This window comes from Polyergus mexicanus, unplaced genomic scaffold, assembly GCF_030449975.1.
Source record: "Polyergus mexicanus isolate NDT 795.1 unplaced genomic scaffold, iyPolMexi1.0 SCAF_6, whole genome shotgun sequence".
Classification (NCBI taxonomy): domain Eukaryota; kingdom Metazoa; phylum Arthropoda; class Insecta; order Hymenoptera; family Formicidae; genus Polyergus; species Polyergus mexicanus.
This window is the reverse complement of record NW_027223326.1, coordinates 935,270-954,835: the sequence shown is the minus strand read 5'-3', so window position 1 is coordinate 954,835 and position 19,566 is coordinate 935,270. Positions and strand designations below refer to the sequence as shown.

The following is a 19,566-nucleotide window of genomic DNA, read 5'->3' as shown; positions in this document are numbered from 1 at the left end:
ACCATTGTAGAAAAGAATGGAGACTATATAATTGATTAATAAAAGTGTTATCTCTAAAATATAATCTATTGAAGTTTATATTTAAATGGGGCACAAACTTATGCAATCACCCAATACTAACCCGCAACATAAAAGGACAAGAATATGTCAGAATATATCGTTTTTATCTAAAGATAAGCGAATCTACGATTTCAAATGGGCTTTATCGGTAGAACGCAACGAGCTTGATATCAAGATATCGTTTGCACAAATACGACAATATTTTCTGTCATAATGTACGATCAGAGATGCGAATTATATTACTCGTTTAAAATGAGATGATAAGCGAATCTACGATTTCAGATTGACTTCATTGACAGAACAAAGAGCATGGATATCAAGATATTGTCCGCATTGAAGCAAACAATATTTTTTATCGCAATCTACGATCGGAGATGCGAAATATATTACTCGTCTAAAAGAGATAGAAGGAAATATAACATTAATACAATTAATAGATCGGATAAGAATGCAATTAAGATAATAGATAAGCTACAATATTTTTTCGTCGAGCCTCGTGTTTAGGACTTTGAGAAGCTGTGGCGTTTCTTGATTTAAAAAATATATACACTATATGTTACATAAATGGAAATTAATTTAATCATTCTGTAAAAGGCATCGATCATAAAAATTGTATTCTTCAAGTATTGATTTGTAATAATATTGTATATACATAATGCATAATACCTATAATATTTTTCAAAGAATATTAAATATTATTAATTCTATTTTTCTAGCCACATTTTATAGATACGATATTATAGCAAATTATAATTATGTAAATTTAAATCGGATATTCCTTTTAGGCGACAGTTGAGATAATTGTATGAAACTGACTAACGCGGAACCGATAATATCGATAACGCAAGTCATCGCGCTGATAGCAGCGGTTAATACAACAGAAGACGATAGTGTATGGCAGAGTTTATGGAATTATATTCCTTTGAACGTACAAAGAATTGCTGTGGAATGAAAAAAAGAAACCTCGACGAGATAATAACAGAATTCAACACACGCTTGACGGAATATACAATATATGTACAAGTTGTGTAAATACAGGTCCGGAGCTAAATGGAAAAAAAAAACAAAAAAAAAACAGAAAACTACCTGTGTGTATTCAGAATTAGAGCATCCACTTTTCTCACTGCACGCTAACAAAAAGTGCGAAATGGACACTAATTCAGAATTATTCCGCATAATTTTACTTTCTCGCACAAAATTTATAACTAATTATTAGGGGAAAAAAAAAAAAAAAAAAAAAAAAAAAAAAAAAAAGTGGGTCATCATTTTCTACAGAATTTTCTAAATTTCAACAATTCAGTATTTCAGATTTCGAATTAAAACGATGAACACAATGTTTCGTTATTTATACTTGGAAAGATTGGTTCGCAAATGGCTTTAAATCTTCAATTTAAGAGGTATTTTATTAAGAAGAAATACCTGGGGTCGAAATTTCGCAAGAAATAGCTATGCGATCGCTTCCCGTCACATTTCTAGGACACCTTGTAAAACAACGGTAACCGGTCATTGTCGAGCGCAGCTTCTTTCCCATTGCTGCCCGTGGGAATTTAATCGCACCGGTTCGCCAGACAACCGCTACGAACTACCCAGGACTACCGCGAAGCACTGTTTGTTCCCGAAGGTGGGGAATTTTATCGTGCACCGGACGGAGAACATAACGAGTTTCTTTCAGCTAGTCACGATATCCAACGCGGCTTTAAAGTCCTCGATAAGTAGTCCTATATTCTCTTGCATAAAATCGCGTTTATTACAATGTAAAGCGAGGGGTGAACGACATGAACGGAGATGAAACGGATCTAAAGTTAGATTACGCTCATCGTTTTTGGATTGGGCCGTTAAAACATTTGATCTCTCCAAAAAATGGATATCTTTATCTAATAGCACCATAGATTTTTGTAAGACGTGTATTGTAATTTTAATTCGATTTGCTACTTTCTAGGCTCACACGTCGATACCTGCTATTTATAAAGGGGAATTCCGTTTCTGAAAGAATTCAATATACTTAGAAATACAAACAGTCTATTGTTCGGCTAGAAGATAAAAGATAAGTATGTTGTACCAGAACTTTTAAACTGTTTGATTATCTTTATCGAAATGTCAAACCACTTAATTCTATTTTCATTTCACATTGTCAAGTTCAAGGTATCTAAGTAATGTTGAAAAAAATTCCATAACATAAAAGATGCAGTATATATCAAATAATTTATCTGTATACATATTTAAGTTAAATAAAAAATACAAGAATCTTCTTCAAATTTATATAGTTTTTCTCCTTTTTTTTTTAATAATTTGTTAATTAAAATAAAATCGAGGTAAAATTTCTCTGACTTTCCTATATTCTCTCGTTTCAATTGCGATGTATCTACGTCATCTCGCGATGCTCGGAGAAAAATATAAAAATAATCAGGGGAAACTCGTGGAAGACTCGTACCATCCGAGTCTTGAAATGTTTCGACTCGGGAAGATCGATGCTTGTCCTCGAGACGTCGAGTCGTGTCGCGTCGCGCAGGAGCAGCAGCTCGAGACACGAGTACATGTACGCGCGATCAGCTGTGCCGGATACTCGGTGGCCTCAACCAAGCGCTCCACGTGTACATTCAACCCTCCTGAGTCATCCTGTCCTCCTTTATCTCCGCGCGGTAGCTCCCTCTCATTGTAGTGGCTGCTCTCCTCTCGGCGATGTGACGCGAATAAAGTGTCGTGTCGGAGCCGAGAGAGAAAGCAACAGAGCGAAACAGAAACGACCGTTTCGAGGAAAGAGAGGTCGACAGAACGAGTCGGCAGGGAGAGTCTTATTGATTTTTTCGAACATCTGATCGGACGAGGACGAGAAGGAGATGGAGAAAGAGGATGGGCAAGAGATCTCTAAAGAAGGGCAGCGAGAAATAGCTAAGAGAGCGAGGGACGAGAAATCTTTCCGTTCTTTTCCCTTCTTCTCCTTTCCGGTGGCCTTCGGTGGAGACTTCAGTGTCTCGTACCTGTGTGTTGCCACGGTAACAGCCTAGATTCGAGAGCAGAGCGAACGAATAACTCGGAGAGAAGAAAAGCGAGCGAAGAAAAGAAAGGAGTTAGAAAAGAGTGGCTTGTCGCGGTCGCGTCCCTCTGTTCCAGATTTCGAGTCCGGGGTATCCGCGATAACTACGTAACACACCACGAAACGCGGACATGCATAAATATGACAGCATATTGTCAGTCCGCTTCGTCGAAAGTTATAGGGTAATTTTGCGAACAGACGAGGCCACGAGTGAGGACCAAGTTTGACACAGTCCTCGATTCATGATTAACAACTTGTTAGTCGATCGGAACTAGTTACGAAAAGGTTCGTAACTAGTTCCGATCGACACTTTCGAGATACTAGGAAACTCGAGTACATTTAACGCGCGCTTTTATCGAATGAGAGTAATCTGAAAATATAATTCCAAAGTGGGAGACCAGAAGTGAAAGAACGTCACGGATATTCAAGTTTAAATGTGATGTTTGATCAAGTTGCGGTTTTCTTATAATTTGAGAATAACCATGTTTATCAAATCGAGCAATGCAATAATAAAGAAGCAATGACTTGTATTTAAATATTATACAGAGCTGCCTAACGACGAGTACTTCGTTCTACATTTCTTTCTTACTCGATTGCTCGTTTAGCGCGTCGTCATAAATTAGACAGCTCTGCATTATTATATTATTAAAATATACGATGTATATTTCAGTTACGTCAGAAAGCCTTTCTTAGAGCATGATTAATTTATTATCCTTGATAGTCGGTGAAAGAAAGATTTTTCCAAAGCATTGGTACAAAGCGTATTCTTATATGAATATACATAATCGCAAGCGAATCGTAAGGAAAATTTTTCAAATAGAAATTAAAGAGTTAAAAAAGCATTACAAACGCCAAAGTTTTAAATGTTCTTAGCATACCAAAAATTTTTCTTAAACTTTAATCAAGTTTTTCATGTCTTCTTTTTTCATTGTTTAAGAAAAACGATTAACAACATAAATAAAAGATATCCTTATAATTTTCCCTCCCTCCTTTTTACATTATATATATATATATATATACTTCATTAAAAAATATAATTTTAAGAGTTTCTAACAGATATAGTACAATTTCATTTCAACGCATCTATTCCTTTTTTCGATTTGCAGCACAATGCCATCAAATCACAGTAAACAGTTGTTGAAAAATCGTATAATCAACGATGCGTATTTTCAACTGCTTGTGTTTGTCAAACAAGTGAGTCACGCAAAGTCTATCGTTCTCTCATCGTTTATTCCCTTCATTGGACTATATTTACCCGAGAACTTGCGAAATGATGCAAGAGTCATGTAGACTTATATGTGTTTGTGTGTGTTGTATCATAATATATGTGAAGCTATTAAAGATTAGAGGTTGAAAAAAAGTGAAGAAATTGCGGAGAAAAACCGCGAAAGCTACTTTACTACGACCTCATCGTAGAGTGATGTATTTCTTTTCTTCTTTTATCTCACGAGGTACATATATCGCGATAAAGAAGAGAAATTTTAAAAAGAAAAGACTCTCTCTCTCTATTTTTTTTATGCGCGTTACTCTATTTCTTTGATAAATAAAAATTGCAAATCTGATTGTGCCAGATTTTGGTGTGATTACACGACACTTGATGTGACAATTCAGTTTTCATTGCAATGATTCGCATGTTGTAGAAATGGTAAATCGAACATAAAGAAATGTTCATAAATATACGATAGAAGCCGCGATATCGCACTAATGATTATGCGCGCCCATTGAAATAAACATCGGCTTGATTCTAGAGCTCTTTCACTACAAGCTCGCAATTATTTTCTCGCTAACTATTGTATATCTCTTTTTGTGAAAAGCTCTCTCATGAAAAAACCGCACGGATAATAAATCGGCGCGCTCTTAAAATCGTTATTTCGTTCACGCGCCAGTGACTTATTAAAAATAATCGTATAAAGATTGCAGCTCGTATCACGGAGACGAATAACATATTATAAAACAATATATTTTGCGAGCAATTCAATTACTACAAATAAATTCTATGAAGGATAAATTCAACAAAAGCTTTAATTGTTTGTTACGATATCGAAATATTTTTTTAAACTGTTTCACAGTAGTTTATAAAGATATATTCTCGTTATAGAAAAAAAATGAGATATAATTATTGTATTGCTTCAATTATATTCTTAATATCGCGATAACATAAGAAAGAATTTTATATTATGTATTATTGTTTAAAATAATTCTTTTTAATTAATGATTTAAATTTATATTTTAAAATCGGAGGATATCGAAATATAAGTTTTAGAAAAAAATCATCATTTTTCGTGAAATATCAGTTAATACCCTGTATAAATCTAACGTAGTGATTGTTAACACAATCCCTGCAATTAAAACAAACCCCTATCCTAAGAGATTCGTAAATGCTCGATGGGAAGCATATCAGATCTATTGTAGTTACGATTTTGCAATCTCGTCCCTAATTTCTCTCCTCATCCCTCAGTTTCAACGATCATCATCCTCGGAATCTCTCGCGTGGCGAACCTAAATCCGGTGGATGGACCCAGCACCTCGACAGCGCGACGACGGGCATTCTGCCAGATAGGATGAGAACGTTTTGCACGCCAGAATACACAGAGCGCGATAATCCGACAGCTTGTACCGCGGACCAAGATTTAAGAGCGAAAATAAGGTTCTGCTGGAAAATGCTGCGGTGTGTCTAAATGGTTTTTGGATGAAGAAGAAACGACCGTGTTACAACGGTTCACGCGACGATAAAATCGTAAAGTAAAACGAAAAAAAAGCAGAAATACGCGGTTTAAGCCTAAAATTCCGCGATGAATTTCTACGGGGAAAAAAAAAACTAGATTTTTCTCATTTCATTATTTTATTAAAATTACAATTTTTAAAAAATTTTTTACGAAATAGATTTTAAAGATGCAATAACGTAACTTTGTATTTCATTTAATTCCAAAAGAATCTCATCAACAATTTAACTTTGTTAAAATACCTGATGCTATGAAAATTAAGAAAATGTGAGAAAACGACTGAAAACTAACTAAAAGATCCAAAAAATGGACATCAAACTAGCCGTAACTTTCGCCTCGTCCATTAATGACATTTCATTTTTAGACTAAATAAAAATGCACAAATGTCTCGTCAATATTTTTCGGTATTGACGTAAGGCGCGAAACTTTGTGACGCACATCGATCAGGAGGATCTATATACATTCCGTATGTGTATGCTTTCGCGACACACACACACACACACAACATGCTCGCGTATTTTTGCAGTTGACAGAAGCGGAACGTCAAAGTATAGTTACGTGTACGTGAATCTTTGAAAAGGCACGTGGGTGTATCACGTGAGCTACGATTCCAAGTCGGCATGACTCTGAGAACGTAGTAAAAGCAAAGAGCGGCTTATATTCTTTACGTGGGTTTTACACACGACTTACGTACTTATGCATATTTATACGAAAATACTTTATGTCTGTCTCATGGTAGGACGCGCTGATACGTGCCGTAATTGATTTCAAGTCTAGATTGTTCATATTGCTACATGTATACTATTATATAATAAGCTCTAAATTTTTATACATGTTTTATATATATTGATTACAAATTTGTAATAAATATCTCAGACTTAACATTTGTCGGTTACAATCCTTTCTGTTATTAACTACGGCAAAATATAACCAATCATATTAATTTTAGAATTAAGGTAAATTTACACGCGTTAATAAGCGATAATCGATTATTGGTAAAATCTCTCTTCTCTTTCTCAATATGTTATAAATATATGAAAGTTTCATAAAAAAAAAATATCTAAATCATAATGTGCCTTCATAGATTTACATTTTACATAGATTTTATATTTTAATAATCAACGGTTTTAGTAAGAAAGTGAAAGTGTGTTAGATAACAATTTTGTCTCTGCAAAATTTTGAAATAAAAATTAAGTATTTTTTTGAATTTAGATTTGCAAATTTACAATTATTATCCGTATTAGGTGTTATTTATATCCATTATTTTTTATACTCGAAAAGTATGCAATCAGTTATTCAAATATATAATTTCGCTTTGATAATAATAATTTAAATAATATAAATAAGATATTTAAATAGATATAATAAGAGATTTCATCTATATACGATATAAATTATTAAAATAAAAAATTCCCAACAATGTGACGCGCTAAATTATTGGAGGAACATCCAACTCTGCTAACGAATACGAATTTGACAAGCTACTTACGGAATTGCGAATTTCGGTCAAGATTCTATCTGGCAAAATCGGCGGCAAGCGTATCGATCGTGAGGATGTCAGACCGGAAGCGCCGAAAAGGAAAGGAGTTCTAGGTCGAGGGCTCGGTGAACCCGCTATAACCCAGTTTCTCGAAATGCGCGTGGTCGAGTTCTCGCGATGCGTCACATACTACGCGCGAGTATGTGTGACATGTGCACGTGGCGCGCGCGCGCGCGCGCGTATGCGATCGGACAATATATCTGATCGTATCACTGATCCATCATCGGTATGCATGGCCGCGCGTATCGATTCTAACGATTGCTTTCGTTCCGATTAGATCGCTCGCGTGAGCTTTTGTTTAAAACATGCTACGAGAAATGTGAACAAGCTCTCTCTCCATTTTTTTTTCTCTCCCTCGCCTCTTTTCATCATCGATATTACTAATTATAATGCATATACGTTAGTACACGTGTACGTCGGATGATTCATTAATTGCGCCTTTCATCTGTATCTCTGGCTTGTTTCTAAATTTAAAATGGAATGACGCAGGCTAAAATGATGAACGGATTTAAACGACGTATTTTCTATTGGTCATATATTGCATGGCTTTATAATTCCTTTTATAATTCACGTATTTAAAGACTGTATGTATGTGTATGTGTGTGTGTGAAGATTATAATAACATAATCATAAATGACATTTAAAACTTTCGCACTAAATTAATTTTTATTAAACTACGATTCGCTCGTATCTTCCATAAATATATTTATAAATTTACTATAATTAATAACTTGTAAAATATATTAATGGATTGTGAGTTTATTTTAATTCTACGTGAACGTGAATATGAATAGATTACTGCCGAAAAAATAAAAGAGAACAAGACTCGTTTCATCTATTTCTCTCTATATATTATTTTCCACTGGCATTTTATTCGTTTGTTGAAAGGATATTCATCATCGCGAGATATACGTCGACTTCCGTCAAAGAACAATATTTAGCGGAAGTACGCGCTATAGAGCCGAAAGTCAACGACCAGAGCGAATTGACAATAGAACACTTTTATCGCTTACAATCGATAAAAATAGTTTTATATAACACAGTTACTATATATTAAATATATCCATACTTGTGGTAACGTGACATCTTCACTTTCACTCTTATCTAGAGATTTTCTCTTTGTCAATTTTTTATGAATCGATAAATATTTTATACACGTGCAACTTCTTCATTCTATTGTTAATCAAATAATATATATTAAAAAAAGATACTAATGTATACAAATATTTTTCTTTCAGTTTTCTTTTTCATTCTTAATAATTCTTTTTTCCGCAAATGCAAATATTGATGAATACGGGTTATAAATTTATTCAACATTAGAAATTAAAAATAATTAATAGATAGTTTTAATCGATTAAGGTATAAATCGCAAAGATATAAATAATTTCTTTTTCGATTTTAATAAAAACTCAACATTTTAAATCACAATTAAAAGTTAGCATTTAGCGACAAATAACATCTTATAAGATTTCAATAGGAGGAAAATCGATTCTAAAGATCAATTTCAGAGAATTTATGAAACAACTTCCGGTCGATTCTATCGATATTCTAAAGGAAGCTATCTAATCAAAATGATGCGATAGCGATACAAGATTTATACTCGAGGACAAACGCATTTCTTATCAAACGGGCGGATCAATACGGAAAGCTCATTATCGGCAAAGAGTGAAAGTGCATCCGCGTAGTGATTACCGCTTTGTTATTAACAGATGATTTTTTTTCCGGCAGCTTTTTCGCGCCAGTCAGTAATTCCGTTCGGGCGAGCGATTTAGAATCGTCTAGCACCGTTATCGGCGAGCAAACATCCAAACTACGTGCCCGAGGTGCAAGTCCGTGAATTACAATTGCAAAAAACGTCCGCGAGTTTACGCAACGCAATCGCGCTATCGACGCTATAATCGCGTCCGTTTCTCGAAGCGAAATCGAAACGAATAAATAGGTCTTGTGTCAAAAACAGAAATGCGCGTAAAAAGACAATAGACTATAGCGATTGCAGAGATTAGATCTAGTAATTGGAAAATAAATGGAAAATAGAAAAAAAAACTATTCGTGTGTATGTACAGTTTTATAGACTTGCTTAAAATAAAATATATAGGTAAATTTAGTAGTCAAGTACATCTAAAGTTATATTATATAAAGAAAAACGAAAGAGGGAAAAATATTTTTCTACGTATCATATCTTCTTTAATGCAATTTTTTTTATTTTTAATTATCCTCTGCTCTTAAAATGCAACGAAAAATAATTATTTATTTTTTGGCAATAAATATTTAATTCATCCAAATTTTAAAAATCGAATAGGATGCATGTAAGAATATAGCAGACAATTTAAAATGACGAGGTCATTATCCATGTTGAAATTAATTTTAGAGTATATTTGATTATATTATCAATGATGCAAACTATATCAGCGGAATAGCTAATATCAAAAGATATCACAGATCAAGAATAATATCGGCCAACAAATAATCAGTTTTGTGCGATAGCTCTTTTGGACGACGTTTTGTGCCTGTAAATAGTAGCCAAGAAGTCTTCGCGAAGGTAATATTATCCTAAACGCCGACGATACCATTATCTTAAACGTCCGTCTTTCTCGTTCTGTACTAAATTGTTTTCGCGATAATCGACGGTTTGCGTTCTCCGCAAAAAATAACGCAAATAGCGTTTCTTTTGCATATTCGAGAGAGAGAGAGAGAGAGAGAGAGAGAGAGACCAAGGGATGAATTTCACTTGTTGGAGGCAATGTCAGAATAATCATAAAACGGAAAAAGCGCTTATGTTAATTATAAAGTAGCTCTAATACTTTCTTGGCAAAGGAACATTTTATTATCATTAATTACCAGAGTGAGTCGTATAAGATTTTGTGTAATTATATTATATATTTTATGTGTCTGTATTATTATTTATTATTCTACATTATCGTATTTTTTACGGCATTATAATATATTAATGTATATTCTTCTCAATTTCCAGCTTTGATGTATTCAATATTCACAAATATCCTATTTAACAGATTCGCTTTATATGTCTCGATATCTGTAAATCCAATACTGATATCGAACGAGCATTATCGTAAACGATCTTGCTAAATATCATCGCAAATTGCCACACCTTTTCTCGATTTCAAGCCCCCCGCGAGAACAATGCCAATGAAAATATTAAAGGCGAGATTTATCCTCGGTTGCTTTCACTAGTTTTTCCGCTTACTTTCTATAATAAACTTTCTATAATAAACAACAAGCAGGCCCCCTCCTTTTCTTTCTCTGCTCGCGTTGAGGAAACAGGAGCGACAAACGCGCTTTGTCGGTCCCTTCTTGTTTGCGCAATGAATACTTGTCAACAACCAGAATTATGTTTCAGAGAAAGAGAGAGAGAGAGAGAGGATCATCACTTTCTGCTTTGAAGTTTCCACGGAAAGTCTATATGCGAGATACACGTTTAATACTAAATACGATCGTGTGATTCTTTCAGTGGATTTTATAAACTTTTCTCGAGAGAGAGAGAGAGAGAGAGAGAGAGAGAGAGAGAGAGAGAGAGAGAGAGAGAGAGAGAGAAACATCCATTATCGATAAATATACGGTGGCAACTTAAATACTGTATTTTTGTTGCAATGATAATTTCTACTTTATTTTTTAATTCTTAACGAAATATTTAAAAAATAATTATAATAGTGTATAATGTTAAAATAGTTATTTGTCAACATCATCTCAACATTAAATATCCTCAAGATTGAGGACGTTTGATAATAAAAACGAGCAAAAGACGATAATGCAAATTTCAAATTGGATAAATAACTCGAAATCAAGTCATATTTGTGGCGCTGAACATACAAGATATACAAAGTATAAATATGAAAGATAAAGCATTTATATCAATACATAAATTTACGTTTTATCTCTTCTTATCTTTAACGGGAATAAAAATAATTTTCTTATTTTCGTTGTTTCGAAGAAAATCAGATCTTCAAAATTGTGCAAATGTCACTGATTAAATATCACTGGGAAATTATAGATGTGATTGTGGCTAGAGATAAATTCCAATTATAATCGAATATAAGATATTACAAGAGTTTGTACATAGGAAAATAAAATAAACATAAAGTATAAAACAAAGCATGAAATAAAATATTTTACGATAGTTTCCCGAAGATTATTTCTCGTTGTTCCCACATAAATTTCTCGCGCGAATATAAAAGAAAAAAAGAAATAAAAAGTTTGTATAACGGTAAATAATACACAGTTAGAGAAAATGCGATAAAACAATGGACGTTAAAAGATAAAGGGTCTACCAAATATAAATACGATAGGAAGTGAAAGATTAATCTAATATTCTGCATATGACGTTAAATTTGTATCTCTCATTGTCCGCATATAGAATCCATTCACTTTAGAAAACAAGATATCCGAAACTAATACCCGTATTCATAGTCCTTCCTTATTTTAAGGACGGAGGAAGCCTCCATGAAGGATTCCTTGAATCTGCAAGGCCACCTTGTGTCATAGATGGACCTCGAGTCTCCCTTTCAGAAGGAAGGAATATTTTAGGGATTTTTAGCGACCGACTGGAGGCAGCACCGTTTTATGCTGCCTGCGACTAATTTCATATAATACATATGAAAACTTTTTCGTATCTTCAAAAAATTCCACGGGATTTTCCCAATCGCGAATGTATCTTTCCGGAATCCGCCACAGAATCCGATTCTCTGGATTTTCGTCTTCAAATCCATCGTCAGAATCATTTAAAAATTCATTGTCCATTATATCCCTTTTTCCTTTATATACTTTCAGTTTGAGAGCGCGACAACAAATAACCACAAAACCACAGATTGAAATGTAACGAAACTAACTTTTGGAGGTTATATTTGGTTATATTCTGCGTATCGTCTGCTGAAAAGGTCGCATCCACTCCTCAAGGAAGCTCGTGACCTTCCTTGAGATAAGGGAGCCAATAAGATTCCTTGTTCGGTCAAGGAAAGTTCATGAAACGTGGAACGAGGAATCCTTATTCCTCAAGGACGGACTATGAATACGGGTATAATATCCGTATTCATAGTTCTTCTTTATTTTAAGGACGGAGGAAGCCTCCATGAAGGATTCCTTGAATCTGCAAGGCCATCTTGTTTCATAGATGGACCTCGAGTCTCCCTTTCAGAAGGAAGGAATATTTTAGGGATTTTTAGCGACCGACTGGAGGCAGCACCGTTTTATGCTGCCTGCGACTAATTTCATATAATACATATGAAAACTTTTTCGTATCTTCAAAAAATTCCACGGGATTTTCCCAATCGCGAATGTATCTTTTCGGAATCCGCCACAGAATCCGATTCTCTGGATTTTCGTCTTCAAATCCATCGTCAGAATCATTTAAAAATTCATTGTCCATTATCCCTTTTTCCTTTATACACTTTCAGTTTGAGAGCGCGATAACAAATAACCACAAAACCACAGATTGAAATGTAACGAAACTAACTTTTGGAGGTTATATTTGGTTATATTCTGCGTATCGTCTGCTGAAAAGATCGCATCCACTCCTCAAGGAAGCTCGTGACCTTCCTTGAGATAAGGGAGCCAATAAGATTCCTTGTTCGGTCAAGGAAAGTTCATGAAACGTGGAACGAGGAACAAGGAATCCTTATTCCTCAAGGACGGACTATGAATACGGGTATAAGATTCGGCGACTTTTCGCGGACGATGTGTACTGACCTGAGAGGTAGGATCTAGCGCAAGTGATGTAGCCGCACATCCGTCCTACCTTCGTCCACACGGTCTTGAAGAGCTCGGAGTTATACATCGGTAATACGATAGCGATCACCTCTGATCTCCTCTTCCACGATCGTCCCACCTCGATTGGCGCCTCGCGCCAACACGATGCAGTCGCGCGTCACGAGTGTCGTTGAACCCACGCGTGAATTCGCACAGTGAAATGTCACACCGAGCGGTGCACTTGCGAGATCGCGACGATGCGTAGGCAAGGCGAGCCCATAATTTTCTTACGGGCACAAAACTTCGAGACTGTCGATATCGATCCCGATGAATCACTCTGCGACTTTCTCACCCGATCATTAGCCGCGCAAACAACCAGATAATGTTTACTGTCGTTATGCGTACCATGTTTGTCTATGTCATATTATCGATCTTCGAATGCTCTAGAGCATAAATAACAAGATTTTCAGATGTTTATTTAAGAATTTAAACTCCATCAAAAATATGTTTCTCTTTCAAATTTTTCAAGAAAATCCATTTAAATCTTGTATGGGAGATATAAAATTAAAAATAAATGGAGATACAAAAATGAGGGAGTGAAGAAACCTTGTTCTTAGTTTTACTTTAGATTTTACTGTTGAGTTCACTATCAAGAATTGCTCTTAAAGATGAAAGTATCACAAGCCTTATCGAGTACAATTAGAAAAAGAATATATATACATTTTATTACAAGTATCTCACACACATGTATGTGTGTGGAAATTAATACATAATTATTTTCACTGTTTAATTTGCTTCTTAAACAATATTATAATTTTTTATATCTGATATAACATTTTCCATTTTAATAATACACTATTCTTAAGGTTTTAAACTTTCTTAAAAATATAATCGCTATTGTTCATCGCTATCTTTTGCGGCAAACTCTCTCTTCTCAATAATTCTCAAGTCTTTAATTTTTATCATCGAGAATGATTCCCAAAGTGAAACTCTAAAGTATATACACCGGTCAATAAGAAACGAGCAAGTGAGCTAGAGCGAGCACATCGAATCGGCACATATATGCAATTAATTGTAATCCTTGACTCTTTATTAAACCTGGTTCCATCCGTGACACGAGCCTACTAGTCGCACGTTATGTCATGGAAAATATGTCACTTATGCGCACGCGTGCACAGGCATATCGCGTGCCGTCATTTATAACGATGTTCATACATGCGGTCCGTCCTCTTTAACCAAGCTGAAAAAACACCAAATTATGCGTATACCCACAATTTTCTCGTCCGACGAGCTCGCGGTGATCGTTGTGTTCTTACACTGTCGTACGAGAGGCCATATATCCCAAACTGTTTAAATTGTGCGACCACCTGTCAGATAAACTCGTAATTTTCGAAACTTCGTATATAAAGTTTTGCGAGGCTTACGTCGGGCAATAAATCTCAAATCGCCTTTTTTTTTTTTTTTTTTAGCAAGAACATAAATCAATTTTTTTAGTTTATAAAAATTTACAAAATTTTTATAAACTAAACATAGAATGTGTATGTAAACTGATAATAAAATCTAATTTTTTTCTTTGATATTTAATCTGTTATAATTCTTGGATTTATGTGCTTGGCAATTTTCGTGTTTATTTCGCAAATGTTTCTAACAAGCGATAGTAATCTCAACTGGCTTTTACACGCAATTATATAAATTTATCCAGATATGTATACTTGTATATAAAGGAAATATCTGGTTCAATAACAATATCATGTGATGATCTTTATTTTAAAATGATAAAACCGCGAATCAAGCAAATATACACATATATAGCGATATATATATATATATAAAAGGAAATCACGCTTATTGTGGGGATTATACATATTGTGTTTGATAATCAACAATATAAATAGCAATGTAAAACATTGTAAAATTTTATTAAACATACTCCAGTTAATATATCTCAAAAGCTGAATGGTCAAAATGGCTCTGCAATGTAAGAGTTAAATAAAAAGAATGTACTTCAAATTTTTCAATTATATATATATGCTATCGAAATAGAATTTGATCGAGTTTTTCTTAGCATCAAAATTGCATTTTTATATTCTCCGAGCTTTAAATTATTTTAATTTGTTTATTAAAAGAAAAAACAGATGATACAACTTTTATTCATTTAAGAAAAGAATTATGTTAGACTTGTCTTATCCTTGTATGTTATTTATTATATCAGATGTCATTTATTTTTGTACTTGGGTTATCTGTGCAAGGAAAGAAGTAAAAAAGAATAAATGCAAAAAAATGATAAACGTATGTACGGAAACGCGTTGAACATTGCGATAAATACATATTGTCGTCACACAGCGATAACAAAAGTAATTATAATTTCTGCTTCTCGTCTATAGCTTGACAAATATAAAAAAAGTGGCATTAACGCTTTTATTAAAAAAAAAAAAAAAAAAAAAAAAAAAAAAAAAAAAAAAAAAAATCTTGTCTCTATCAGACGTTATCGATATACGTATATTTTCTATAGCATATTAGATATTAAGCTAATTTTACATTAAACTAACTCGCGTGATTGCTAGATATCTATTGATAATCCTAGTTACACTTAATAATAAAACTCAAAATAATCTTAATTATTTTATTTTCTTTTCTTCATAATTTCTCTCATTTTGTCTGATTATATGTTTATTTGAAAAAAAAAATTTTTTTTGTTAGCATCAAAAATTTTTTCTTGAAAAAAAGAAGACGAAATCGATACGTCGACTTTTTATAGATAAAATTAACATAACTTGCTATTTAACACAGTTAACTATATATTTAAACACTAAGTGTGACGATTAAATGAACTTTTATCACACTTGTCATTTTTAACTTGCACGAATAAATTTTCAAGAATTCATTTCTTTGGCAAGTTTTACGCGTATATTATATGTCGGATAAATTTTTATATCCTGCCATTATTTAAATCATATACTTATTCGAATTTTTATTTAACGATGATAAAAGTTGGCAATATATATAAAAACATTACATTCTTTGCAACTTGCTAAAAAATATTAAATAACGACAATATATTTAACAGTCAGATTTCCGGTTATAGAATTATGCACAAAGCCATCGAGTGAATGAATTTTTCCGTTGTATGGTAATAGTAGATTAAAATCGTTAGATTACAATCAGCGCGAAAAAGAACTGAGGGATTCCTAGTTGCCGAATAATTTCAAACGGCAGGCATTTAAATGTCACAGCATTTCAGACGCCAAAGCATCCTTGCAAAATCAACGAGGTGGAATATAAAATGTAATCCACCTCAAGCAGCATATCACTCAACGTTGCGCAATACTGTTGTCATCGATTTCTCGTCTCTCTTAATTTTTTGCACAGCAATTTTACGATTGCAAAAACTCATTTTGTCGTCTTAACATAAGTCTACGAAAAAAAAAAAAAAAAAAGAAGAAGAACATTGCGCAATATGAATTTCCTTTAATAAAATATCTCAAGTGCAATAATGATTGCTATTTTTAATTTTTTTGATATATATTACTTTCAATATTAATAAATAATTATAAATATTATTACAGTGCGAGAGGCGAAAATTATAATTTTTTACTTAAAATTATAATATTATAATATATACTCGCTAATAATTTTCAATGTTAGTTTTAAGTGACTAATATTAGTGCCATGTCAAGTGCATGATAATTTTCTGGTACGTGCCAATAAAAGTAGTTTGCATAATGATAATCAAGTTCTCTAATATCGCTTCGATATATCGCAATCTTTCAATATCAATATTACGAAACATCAAGTAATATGGCGATATTAATTTCATTATTTACGATAAAAATTAAATTCTTTTTAATTATTGTAGAACACCTTACAAATTCTCTAAATACTTTTCAATATTCGCTACAAAAATTATTTCTTCGATAATAGTTAAGTCCTCTTAATTACTTAAAAATTTCTAGTTGCAATCTTCCGCTGAATAATAAAGTGCTGCACAAATCGTACAATGTCAAATATTGCACAATATATTGTATCAAGTTGCGAGTTGGCTTAATTCGAATCTCGTTGCACGCGCGCCGACTTCCTTCCTCTCGATGTAACGTGTGCACGAGAGCAGTCATGTGTAAAAATGTGCGATTCAAACTTCACTCGCTCTAGCGTGCGAGACATACTATACGTATATATCTGTATGTATCCGTGGAATGATAGCGAAGCAATCAACAGGCTATCGAGAACTTTGACAAGATTTTAACTTTCTCTCTTTTTTTAAACACTTCGTTACACGAAATACCCATCTATCGCTTGTTGTGGCCCGAAAACAAATGACTTTCCAATGTATTTTTTACTGTTAATTAAAATGTATTAAATTTTTTGAAACAAGTACCATTCTTAATTTTGTCAAAATTAACATAAAATTTTATCACTGTTTTTCGTAGTTTGACACCGTCGCGCTTGAATTGCAACTCCAATTCTATCGCGTATATCGCTTATTTTAAACGAAATAAACGCGAAAGTTCGAAGGGACTAGTTAAGAGATTCTTCCTCCGAAGGGATTGAAACTTTTACGATGAATTTACGCCCGCCACCGTGTATACAAATCGCTCACATACAAGACCCACACTGAGAAACATGGTGTCTGGAACTTGGATATAAATTTTGGTGAAGTTAATTTCCACGGTTATAAAAAAAAAAAAAAAATGCAATTTGGGCTGATCGTTCGCGACTAAATGTCGAGATTATTTTAATCCAAGTTCAGATTACATCGATCTCAATATTGGATATTAATCGGAGCGATTTATACGCGCGAATCAAGTTACGAACTGGTCGCGCGTGCTCGAGCTGACTGACTAAGTGACTGACTGGTTGACGCTAGTGCGAGTGGAGAGGATTCGTGTGTAGTAGGATGTCGGGGGACGACTTTTATTGCTCACGCACGACTTCGTCTTTACGAGTAGAAAATGGACGTAAGAGTACGTGGTCGTATGTCTGTGTATGTGTGTCCACAGGTGCGCCATACATGCGTATGAGCGAACGTACGAGTGACAGCGCTCGACGCGGAGGTACATATGAATCGCGCATATTTAATAGTCATTAATTCTTAAGAAAGGAAACTGGCTGTTTGGCCAGTGTAATACTGACACGAATCGGCTCTTTTTTTTTGAAAAATATGATAAATATGAAATGAGATTTTGCGCCAAATATATTTTATCAATCTTATTATAATTTAAATCGATTTGAAATTTAATTTAATTTTATTTCTATTTAACGTAAATATAATTTTATTTATTCTAATTTAATTTGATTTATATCATATCTATTTGACCTATTAACGTCACGCATCGAGAAAATATAGGAAGCTTTATTATTAATTGACACAAAACGTTAGGTCGAAACGAGTAAATTTATTGATTTTTAAATATAATCATGCACAGATAATAGAAAATTAAAAATAGGATTATGTCAAATGCTGTTTCTCATTTTCTGACATAATGTTAAAATAAATATATCAATGTCTTGTGAAAACATTGAGTTAGTCGAAAATTCGCGTTATCTCTGCTCATAAAAATTTACGTACTTCTGCACTTTGACAAGATCGATCGAAATTACTATTCGTATTTTTAGTTTCTACTTTACTTCAGCGCGATTGCGGGTTTGTTGGCCAAGGATGCATTCGCGCCGATAATACGATATCATGGTTTCGAATGTTTTCTTAATCCTCCCGTATCAAGGTCGATAGAAGATTCCGCGATTACCGAGACGTTTATTTTGCTTTTCCTGGCACGATTCCAACAACACAGTCGGATCGTTAACCGGAAGCCGAGTGCCGGAATGAGCGCTACCAAAACGAAATTTGTGCTACCTACACGCGGATGGAGGCACACTCGGATGAATTCGTACGCTCGCTCAACTTTCCGCTCGGTTTTTCTACAAAATTGCGATTTCAGTTACTGACGTTGCATTAAACTAGACGCACGAATAGCATCTCCAAGTTGTACTCTAACGAAATTATTAATCAAAAATCGGTACGACAATTCTCTAACATCTGGATATCGAATACCACTATTAATATAATACAGTATTAAATATTTTAATTAATTAAAATATATTCTGGCATGTTAATTTATTTTTATACATTTATGCACGCGAATATTGGTTCGCCTGCATATTTAATCAGATTAAGATAATTAAAGAATACTTAATTCCTAGCAATAATTTTATATATCAAAACGTCGCAGTAATATTTATCCCTCATTTATAATTGCATATATGTAATCATAGAATATTAATAGCATATCTCCCTCGATGTTCTTAAAGAGATGTAATTATATATGGCTTTATAGAATTATATACGTAATTTGATAGTCGAATTTAATATCATTATTACAAGGGAGAGGATTTAAAAATACGTCATCTCCATAGATCGCGTTCGATAAGACACTTCCTATCAGCGTGTTTCACTGACGACGGTGGAGGACAAAAAAATATAACAATTATTAATTCGCAACCGCGTGGCAAAG

The 19,566-nt window shown here is 33.7% G+C and overlaps 1 protein-coding gene across 4 annotated transcripts in view; it reads right to left on the bottom strand.

Annotated features, from left to right (window-relative positions):
* Positions 1-19,566, bottom strand: part of Trc (Serine/threonine-protein kinase tricornered) — a 122,792-nt gene that overhangs the window by 46,411 nt on the left and 56,815 nt on the right. The window contains exons 1-2 of one of the 4 annotated variants that reach the window (XM_070298038.1): positions 17,340-18,296; positions 13,058-13,500 (exon numbers count right to left, since the gene is read on the bottom strand). The exons of 2 other annotated variants lie outside the window; for them this stretch is intronic. In XM_070298038.1, the coding sequence (XP_070154139.1) occupies positions 13,058-13,145 (88 nt within the window). In that variant the 5' untranslated portion in view covers positions 13,146-13,500; positions 17,340-18,296. Of the gene's footprint in view, positions 1-13,057; positions 13,501-17,339; positions 18,297-19,566 lie in introns of those variants that run through there. One more of the 4 variants, XM_070298037.1, reaches the window with a different exon arrangement.